General features: G+C 43.8%; 2 protein-coding genes across 5 annotated transcripts in view; one reads left to right on the top strand and one right to left on the bottom strand.

Annotated features, from left to right (window-relative positions):
* The window catches only part of BNIPL (BCL2 interacting protein like), a 179,482-nt gene that overhangs the window by 160,052 nt on the left and 8,488 nt on the right, over window positions 1-10,942 (top strand). The window lies entirely within an intron of this gene.
* C9H1orf56 (chromosome 9 C1orf56 homolog) overlaps window positions 9,311-10,942 on the bottom strand; it is a 4,302-nt gene continuing 2,670 nt past the window's right edge. For 2 of the 3 annotated variants that reach the window (XM_042441159.1, XM_042441158.1), the window contains one exon: window positions 9,311-9,559. In XM_042441159.1, the coding sequence (XP_042297093.1) occupies window positions 9,533-9,559 (27 nt within the window). In that variant the 3' untranslated portion in view covers window positions 9,311-9,532. Of the gene's footprint in view, window positions 9,563-10,942 lie in introns of all 3 variants that reach the window. The other variant, XM_042441160.1, reaches the window with a different exon arrangement.

The following is a 10,942-nucleotide window of genomic DNA, read 5'->3' on the forward strand; positions in this document are numbered from 1 at the left end:
TTTCCACAAAAACCCATAAAAGTGAATGCAGAAGGGAGACTCCTTTCCAGTTATTCTACAGAGATGGAAACTTGAGTTTGGTCCAGAGAGCATCAAAATCCTTTCCATTCAGGCAGCAGATGCCAAAGGTTTACCAACACAAGAGAAGGGAATGCGATAAAGGGACCTTCAACAGCTGTACCAAAGAATGTCGGGCATGAGACACAAATAGCAATGGCACCATGGCAAGGGACTTGCGGGGGAGAGCATCCAACCTGCCCGGGTTTGCCGATACGCCCCCACAGTGCCACCTGGCACAGATGATCTGTATGTGCGCTTTGCTTTGTTGGCATCTTTGCAAGCATGGAAGGAGAGGGGAATGAAGAAGTGGGAGGAAAAAATATTTGCATGTATGCATATATATATTTGCATGTATGCATATGCAAATAATCAAATCCACAAAAGTCAAAACTGTAAATGCGGATGGCCAACTGCATAGGGACTCCAGGTAGCTATGCTTTTGCTTTCTGGTGGTTCAGGGTCCAAAGACGTGGCTTCATGCACACAATTGTTTTTTTAAATGTTGCACAAAATAACCTTCGGGCTTTGTATATCCTGTGTAAAAGTATGTATGTATGTATGTATGTATATGTGTGTGTGTGTATTGAAATTTGGAAACATTAACTTAAAACATGCAAGAAACCAACGTACAGACCCTTAGACAACGAGACACCAATTTGTGTTTTCAAAAGAGAACTTGCGTTCCTAACTTTTTGTGTTCATAGGCCTTTTTAGTTTATTGGGTATGTGTGTTTTGATGTAAAGTGCCTTGACATTGGTGCCAGGAGAAAAGCAGGGCTATAAATGGAAGAGAATAACATAAAATGTGCGCACTCAGCACACTGGTCGGTAGCGCAAAAGATAGCTCCAATTTCCCTCTGCTTAGGCTTCTGTTATGTCCCTGAAGGATTTGGGGGCCACATTTTCTACTACGCAAAGGATGAGCGCACTGTGCATTGCAATTCCCATGATCCTGAGCTGGTCGAGCTGAAGCTGATGGGAGTTGCAGCATGATCTCTGCAGCGAATAAAATGCACAAAGCGGCGACGTCTCAAATCAGGGTTTCATGCAACGTTTGGGGGTCCTTTTCCTGCTGAGGTTTGTTACTCAGGAAGGAGTTGCCTTCCAAAGGCCTGAGAAAATATAAACCCAGTTTTGTGGGAGGAAAGAGGTTAGGAAAAAGCAGAGCCAGCATCAGTTCAAAGTTAAAGAAAAGTTAAATGCTGCTTTTGTGGAGCCCTTGCGCTTCAGCCGCGTTGGCACCATTTCCATTCACTGTGCTGCAATGCTCTCTTGTGGCGCATTTTAGGATTTCCTTACCAAAAAGCCGAGGCTTTTTGCAAGCCGTTCTGAGTCCCACTCTGGCAGAAAGGTGGCATACAAATGAAATAAATAATCAAATATCAAAGGGATCCAGGGTATAAAATATACCAACATGGAGGAGACTTTGAAACTAGGTCTAATTAAAAGAACCAACTTAGAGTTTTTATGAGGATTGCTGAGAACTGCCAAGATGAAACCAAGCCAAGTGGGAACATAATACACCAAATATCAGTGTAATCCATGTAATATTTGGCCACAAAAGCCATCATCTTACAACTAGCTGGGCTGGTTTAATAGGAGCAGAGGATGGCAGAAATCCCAAGCACCTGTACTTCTCCAAATCATGCCTGCACCCCCCTGAGCCCTGCCTTCAAACCATATGGAAGATGTCAAGATTCCCCTTTTTGCAGAAAGGACAAGCTTTCTCGACCTCAAATAATGGCTACCCCTTATAGGCCCCATTCAGACTGGCATAAAAAACCTGGAAGGAACTGGGCTGATTCGGATGCCCCTCCGTTAGCAAGTGCCCACTACAAAAGAGGAGCATTTTAAATCGAATGCATTCTGTGCCTGCTGTGAAGGTGCCTGCTGTCAATCAAGCGATCATCATGGTGACGTTTTTGCAGGGGCATCAGAGGTGTCCTCCCCCTCCTTTTTTTTAATGAACCATGCACAAAATGCCCCAAGTGTCAATTTTTTTTAAACCTCTTTTTTGTGTGTTGTGTGTATATGTGGGCATTTGGGTCAGATCTGCCTCTGTCCCCATTTTCAATCCCATGCAAGCTAATGCATCCCCCTATATATATATGATATATATGGAAGAGAATATATTGTGACCTACGGTGGGTCCTTGGTATCCCTTGGGGTTTGGTTCCAGAATACCAAAATCCGTGGATGCCCAAGTCCCATTAAATACAATGGCATGGCAAAATGGTGCCCCCTTATATAATTGCAAACATCCTGGATGCCAAGTCCCATTAAATATAATGGCATTGCCAAATGTGCCCATTATATAAAATGGCAACATCCATGGATGCCCAAGTCCCATTAATACAATGGCATTGCAAAATAGTGCCCATTATATAAAATGGCAACATCTGTAGATGCTCAGGTCCCATTAAACACAATGGCATGGCAAAATGGTGCCCTTTATATAAAATGACAACATCTGTCTATGAAAGCTCATGCTGCCGCACGTCTGTCTTTGGTTAGTCTCAAAGGCACTACAAATGTCTAGAGACATTATTATTAATTAAGCTCTTATTAAAATCATATTTTTAAATTCCTTTTCTGATTTCTTGTCGCACCCAGAAGCGGAAAAGGCGGCGAATCGACCGGAGCATGATCGGCGAGCCGATGAATTTCGTCATCTGAGCACATCGGGTCCGGCGACATGGCGAACGAAGGGCTCTCCCATGGTATGACATTTAGCCTCCAGGTTTTTATTTAAGGATGCAAAAAGTGGGGTGGAAAAATGCCTTTTTAAATACCACAACACGCTCAGAATTTAAACATTACAATTCTGGGAGTTGCAATACCAAAAAAGAAGGATTGCTCCGGGTATCATAAACCACATTTCATTTATTTGTTTTCCATTGCGGCAAAAACCACCAGTCATTTAGCATTGCAGACAGTAATGATTTCTAGTTTGTAATAAGTTACTTTTGCAAAGGCACTGAAAGCCATTTTTTGGAAGGCAAATCGGCAAGGAATTTCCAGGTTCTCTGCCATTCGGTTGACCTGAAAAGAAGGAACTTAAATGTAACCGAAGCTCATTTTGTGCGACTTGTATCGCACGCTTTCTTTACCCTGATCTTCATGGGTTACAAGAATTTGTGTGTGTTTTGTGTCGTTTGGACAAGACAACAAAGAAACCATTGCATTTCTTTAAAAAAAAAGAACAGTCCTTCCCCAAACTGTAGAAAAAGTAACATTTCCAAACTCTTGACACCGATTGCAACAAAGCGGATCTTGAACATCTGACTCCTGCAAAGAGGAACCAATTAAGACGCAGCATTAAAAATCTATTTTTGCAAGTAAGTCGCGCCGGCCTTTTATTTCAAGGGCCAAGATAGAAACGCAAAATAAGATTTTTTATAATGAGAGAAATGCATAGCGGTTCTTCTGTTTAGGTTCCTTCTGGAAGGAAAGTCGCAAAGAAAAATCTGCTCTCGGGGTTCTCTCTCTAGTGGCCAACCTTGACGTTTAAATCTTAATTTCATTGGTTTACTGGGACATTGCATTGGAAACACTGCATGGAGATATTGCATGCAGTCATTGCATTGTCATTGCATTTTTTGGCATTGATGACATTGCATTGGAGACACTTGCATTGGAAAACACTTGCATTTGTTTGCATTGGAGACATTGCCTGGAACACTGCATTGTTTGCACTTGCGACACTGCATGGAGACACTGCATTTGTTGCATTAGAGACATTGCATTGGAGCCACTTGCATTTGTTTGCATTGGAGACATTGCATTGGAGGACATTGCATTTGCTGCATTGGGAGACACTGCATGTGTTTGCATTAGAAGGACATTGCATGGGAGACACTGCATGTGTTTGCATTGGAGTCTGACACCTCTTTCACTTCTATGGCTCCATGCAATGCCAACCCTGGGATCTGTAGTTCGCTATGGCACCAGAGACTTTCTGAAAGAGACGGAGCTTAACTAGCTCTAAACCACTGTAATATTTAAAGATTCAGCTGCGAAATTTGCACTGCACCAGTAGAGCTAGGATAGATAAACCTAGAGGGCTTTCAAATTATACAAGTCTGGGATTCTGCTACATTTAATGTTTTCCATCTCTTCCTTTCGCGACAGGAGCAGTCCAGGAGATGAGGTCAAAATGCGGCCGAGAGCGGACAAGTGGAGCAACTCCCGCGTTTTGTAGCTTCGTCCGATATTTGCCTGCGTTCGCTCTTCTTTCCTCCAGAGTAAGTCCCTTTCTTGGTTTCCAAATCCTCTCCGTCGCCCTTTCCCTGCAAACAGGGCTTTGATGTGTAGTTTACCTGCGACTTTCAAAATTTGAAATATCCCCAAAAGGAATAATAATCACATTCCAAGCTGTGCCAATGATTGCCGAGGGGACTAGCCCTTAAAATGGCAACGCAAAAGAACTTCCCCATCTCTCCATTGCTGCTGCGCAAAAGCCGGCCAAGAGGATGTGCAAAAAGTGGCACAAATGCTCACAATAGGTCACCTACCTTTTTTATTCGCTGTTATTCCTTTTTTCCCTCTTTATTTCCTATTGGCAAAAGCGCAACGCTCAATCTGATCCGTTTTATTCCTCCAGGTTCCAGGCCGATGGGGAAAAACCCAAATAAAGGAGGCGAAACAGAAGAGAGTGATATAAATATATACGCAAAACAGCCCCACTTGAATTACCTGTTTGACCTCGTCCGAACGATCCGGAAAGACAGTCGGTGTTTTAATCCCTCCCGATTGCAACATTTTCCGGTCCCTTTCCCTTTTTTAATTTGGATTTCAAAACCACGCACAAAATACGCCGCTTGTTTCCGTCTTGGTTCCCTTCGCCGATCGCGCCGGATCCGGGGCACTTGAATCCACCCTTTTCTCATTTTCTCCTTCTTCCGTCGCAACCCGTTTTGCCAAGTTTTCGTCTCGTCTCAGCCGCCTTCCTCCATTTTAATTCTTGATTCCCCCAAATAGACACCGCTCATTTCGGACGCCACTTGGCTTGGGTTTTTGCGTTCTTTTTTGCATTTCGAAGGGTTTTCTGTGGGAGCTTTTTTGTTTATCCACTGGATTTCTTAGAAGATTATTTACTAATTTTTGCGAACGTCGGGGGATTTTGCGCAAGGTTTTCGGAAGTATCTGCGGGAGCGGAGAATAAATGAGAAGGAAGGTTCGGGGATGGCGTTGTTGCGGTTTGCCGACTACTTTCCTCTGTTTCAATGAAGTCACGGAGAGAAAACCAACTATCCTGACTTGCAACTGACTACTAAAAAGTGGGAAAATCTTTCCAGCTTTGTTTCTCCTCCCAAATGTCTTCTCCAATCCTCTTTTTCTAACGTCTGTTGTCTCTTTGAGCCTTCGCATCAGGATAGGACCTGCAAAAGTTCTCAACGGTTTTTGTGCGGTGCAAAAACTGGCACCGAAACGGACTTTATCCGCAAACAGCGAAAGACACTGCGCAGGTTGGTTTTTCGTGGGGCGGCGAACCTGAACTTTAAAGAAGCCTGAACTTTAAAGAAGTTCCCCAAATAGGTTCGACCTCCTGGATAATGCCTTGAATTTTCAGACTCGAACCCGGAACAGATTCATCCCTCTCACTGTCTCTCTTCAGCAAAAGAGATAAGGGACACCGGCGCACACCGCTTTGTGCGCAGCGACATCGCAGGGTGCGCTCCGCGCTGGAGAAATAATGTGGGTTGATGCCGCTATAACTGCCATGGAAGCCTAGGAATTGTCGTTTGTTGTGGCACCTCTGACAAAGAAGGCGAATATCTCCCCAAACGACAAATCCTGGTGTCCCTAACATGTGAGATGTGGGGTTTAAACTGGTTGTTTCTTCAGTGCAGACTGTCTTTTATTGTGGGTTTTAAACACAACAGAGGGAACCGGTGAAACTCACAAAGGAAGCATACCATGGACTTGGTATTTTTGGGGATGCTTTCAATGCTGAGGGTATTGCTTTGAGAGTGCGCTTTCCGTGCCAACGTTTTTAAGTTAAAAGCTTAAAATTGACGCAGGGGCATGGGTCGCCGGATGCGCCATTGCCGTAAGGAACAGTCCCCATAATCCTCAGTGTCCCACTTTCTCAGCCACTTTGAAACGTCCTGGTTTCTCCCCAGATTCTTCTTTATCTCAGTTGCTTCCATTGCTGCAAAAATGATTTGATTCCCATTCACTCGGCAAAGTCCGCAAAGGGTCTCTCCTTCCAGTCGGCTCAGGCAAAAGCAAACGGCTGCGGCTTCTCCTTACTTGTCTATTTCCAGTTTTTGCCCTCTTGGCCACCTTCCAATGTTCCCAGCCATACGTTTTCCAGTTTTGAAATGTCAAAGGTTTGCGAACCTGATCCCATATCCATTACCTCCCTCAAATGCCCTCGTTTCCTCATTCATCCCATGAGAATCTCATGCTGGGACACGTTTTTGCAAGCGGAAGAGAAAAACCCAGTTTGGACCGGAGGGAAAGTACCCACATATTTCACAATTCCCCTTTCAGTCCTGAAACCTGGCATCTGGAGGACTTTCCAGCCTTGGTTTGGGATTAATCTGTGATCTTATTCCCCTCCTTTCCGTACTTTTTTGGTTACTCTGCCGTTGCAAACAACGGGATGCCAAAATGGCTGAACCCTAGAGTCAGTTTCCACTTCGCACAGAGCCAACCCTACTTTAGTTTAATAGTCCCTCCACATTTGGGCTTTGCCTTTTGTGGTTATTGACGGACTTGATAAATGTGTTCTCTCTAGGGATTTCCAGGTTCTCCGCAACCCTGCCAAAATTTGACCATTTTGTGCGGGAGAACCTAGCTACCTAGAGAAAACCCTTCTCTAGGCATTTGAAGGTCCTCCAGCCATGACTCTGTGGTCAAATTCTGTCAGATGTTGACCATAGAGTTGCACCGGAGGACTTGGAGAGCCCTAGAGAGGTATTCGCTTAGGTCAAAAGATAGGTTTTTCCACATTCACTCCGAACCCCAACAAATGTGGAGGGACCCCCTTTGACCATCCCAACAATCCCATTCCCCTTAATTTCCAGGCTTTAAAATCCTCCTTGTCCCTAACTGTTCATTGCATGGCCTTTTCTTCTCCTCCTTTGACCCTTCCTCCTTCCGTCTCTCCATCTCCTCGCTGTGCCAAAGATTAGCAAAATCCAGCCGAACATCCTTTGCCCATTTTCTGGCTCCGATCTTGATTTCTCCTTCCCTTATTCTACCAGTTTAGTTAGATGTGCAATTCTAGCTTTTTCCTCCAGCCGGTCTGGTGCGAATGCAAGAAAAGGAGATAGCTGGGCTATTCCACTATCTTTTATTAGCTAGAAGAAAGTTAGTTTGCTGCTTCTTTATTTCGGTAAGCGAGGGGAAATCGTTCTCCAAAGTGGGCCGGGGGGTTATAATGGGGAGATGGTATTTTAAAAAAGGATTCGGTCGCACGCCAAAATTTGTGCAACGAAGAAACACTGAAAATTGAATTGGGGTGTTTGCCTTCTTGCTTTTTCTCTAATCGGCGGCGACGAAGAATCGTACATGTTAATCCTTCCTTTTCCTAACCTTTGCAAAGCTTCTCAAGAAAATGCAAAATACAAATTAAATGGTCAAAATGGTCAAATCGGTTCTGGATTTTGGTGCAGAGATGGCGGGAAATGTCAACCTACACATCTGTGTTGTTGTGTTTTCCAAACACTTTCTGTTCGGCTTCCCTGGCATTAAATAGCGGTGATTCGAAATCAATTTCTAAAGGGAGGAAAAACCAGAGGTTGCTTTTTGGGGAAGAAAACATTTTACAAAGCTGGGATTTCGGGGCTGGTGTGTCTTCGTAATGCGTCTTTGAATTTTAGGGGGCATTTGTCTGAAATCAAAGGTTTTAACCGGGTTTATCCAAACCCAGCGTAATACACAAGCTATATATTTTCTCTGCCTGAATGCAAATTCTAAAGGTAGCAGCAATCCCCGCATCCACATTTGCCAAACAACATTTCCGCAGTTGGGGTTTTACTTACGTGTGGAGGCAGCTCAGGATGGGTGTGAAACGGCTCCCAATGTTTGGGGCAAAAATACACACTATACTTTTCATGTAGGATGTGCTAAAAGCACAACAGGGGTCATTGGTCCATGTCAAAAGTGCCCAGCGTTGCACGCAATCGGACTAACTCAACGACATCAGGGTGCCCAATGTGCATCTAAATAACTCAATGACACTCAGAGGTGCTCCAATGTTGCATCTAAATAACTCAGCGCACATTAGAAGTGCCCATGTTGCACTGGATAACTCAGCGCCTCAATGGTGCCCATTTGTATCTAAATAACTCAATGCACATTAGATGTGCCCAACATGGCATCAGAATAACTCAATGCACATCAGAATGTTAACATCTAAATAACTCAATGCACATCAGTGGTGCCCAATGTTGCATCTAAATAACTCAATGCACATTAGAAGTGTGCAACATTGCATTGGAATAACTCAATGCACATCAGAATGTTGCATCTAAATAACTCAACGCACATCGAGGTGCCCAATGTTGCATCTAATAACTCAGTGCACATTAGAAGTGCCCAACGTTGCACTGGTAACTCAGCGCACATCAAGGTGCCCAATTTTGTATCTAAATAACTCAATACACATTAGATGTGCCCAAACATGGCATCAGAATAACTCAACGCCACATCAATGTTACATCTAATAACTCAATGCACATCAGTGGTGCCCAATGTTGCATGTAAATAACTCAATGCACATTTAAGTGTGCACACATTGCATTGGATAACTCAATGCACATCAGAATGTTGCATCTAAATAACTCAACGCACATTAGAAGTGCCCAACTTTGCATCTACAAATAACTCAACGCACATCAGAAGTGCCCAACATTGCATCTAAATACTCCGTGTGCATCAGAAGTGCCCAATGTTTCATCAGAAATACACATCCGAAGCACCCAATGTTGCATTGGAATACTCTACCGCACATCACAAGTCCCCAAAGTTGCATATAAATACTCAACACAAATCAGAGTGCCCAACGTTGCATCCGAAATACACATCAGATGTATGTTGCATCGGAATAACTCAGTGCCCGCTGTAACTGTAGCCCCTGCCCCAAAAAATAGGAACTATCCTTAGAGTCTGAACATGTAGGTAAAGAAATAACATCTCAGCATTGAGCAGGAATCTGCTGGTTATTAAGTTGGCCACAGCTTTATGCTATGACCCACAGAGAAGCTGCCAGGTGGGTGCAGAACTGCGAAACTGCTTTCTCCTCTGCAAGATTTGGGGTCCATTCCAGGGTTCGGTGGGGACCTTCTCCATCCTGAACCACGGACATTTTTCAGGTGAGCAATTTTGTCTCTGGAAGAATCAAAGCCAGAAGAGGAGAGGAAAATGATCCGGAATAATAGGGACTAGAAGCATGCATGATATCGCCAGCCTTGCACGGGATGCTCCAAAAGTATATATATCGCTTGGGGCTTCCTTCGACTCACGGTTTGTTCTTTTCTTGAGAGACCTACTGATGGAAAAGAGAAAGAAAGTAGTAAATGTCAGAACCATCTTATTCCAGGGGTTTTGAAGGAGGGAAGAGGAGCAGTCCATTTGTTTGGTTCTCTCTTTGGATGGATCTCCAGAATAGGTTCAGCAGCCAGGTTTTAAAGGCCGGGCTGAAATAAAAACAACTAAAGTGGGTTCACTGACATTGGACTCCACTGGCTGGGCTTCTCTTTTACTTGCCATCATCATCTCTCATCATATATCATCATCATCATCAATTAACCTTTAGTTATACAGTGGTGCCTGGGTTATGAAAATAATTCGTTCCGCGGCCGCTTTCGTAACCCGAAAAGCCTTCGTAGACAAAACCCATAGCGCTAATGGGGAAAAAAAGCGCGGCTCCGCCGCGGCTCCATTTAAAATACATCGTACCGAAAAACTCGTCGAAACAATAAATCCCTATGGATTTTTTCGTATCCCGAAAATTCGTAACCTGGGTATTCGTATCCCAGGTACCACTGTATAGCGCTGTAGATTTCAGTTCTTTGGTGAATCTACGGCAGGCTTTATGGTCCCAGGGACGTAGCTAGGATTTTAGGAAGGGGGGGGGTCCAGACTAAGTTCACCATTATAATGGGGCTTGCTGGGCGGCACAGCAGCACACACCATTCATTTTTCTAATGGAAGGGGGGGGTCCGGACCCCCGATCCCCCCCCCCCTTGGCTACGTCCCTGATGGTCCTTCTATGGGAATGTTACGGGGCCATAGATATTGGAGCCAGAATAGGGGGAATGATAGAGGAGTAGGACATAATAAGGACAGATATGTATTAGATAGATAGTAGATCGATAAGATAGATAGATAGATAGATAGGACAGATAGACAACAGGAGAGAAAGAGATGGTTGACGAGAAACGATGATAGTAGATATAGATAATGATAGATAGATAATATATATGATCATAAGAGAGAGAGAGATGGTTGTGATAAACAGATGATGATAGTGATAGATAGATGATAGATGATAGATGATAGATAGATAGATAGATAGATAGATACACATAGATGATAGACAGAGAGATGGTAGTAGAATGACGATAGGGGATAGATAAAGATGGATGGATGGATGGATGGATAGATAGCTAGATAGATAGTAGATAGATAGATAGATATAGATAGATGAGACAGAGACAGAGATGGTAAGAGTGATGATAGATAGAGATGAGAGAGAGAGAGAGAGAGAAGATGGTTGATGAGAGATAGATGATTCATAGAAAAGCATGATAGATAAAATGATACATAAGGAGAAGAAAGAGGAGGGAGAGGTGGTTGATGATAAAACAGAGAAGGCCAGACAGACAGACGACAGCCAGACAACAGATGCCCCAGACATTCAGACTTT

This window comes from Sceloporus undulatus, chromosome 9 (genome assembly GCF_019175285.1).
Source record: "Sceloporus undulatus isolate JIND9_A2432 ecotype Alabama chromosome 9, SceUnd_v1.1, whole genome shotgun sequence".
Classification (NCBI taxonomy): domain Eukaryota; kingdom Metazoa; phylum Chordata; class Lepidosauria; order Squamata; family Phrynosomatidae; genus Sceloporus; species Sceloporus undulatus.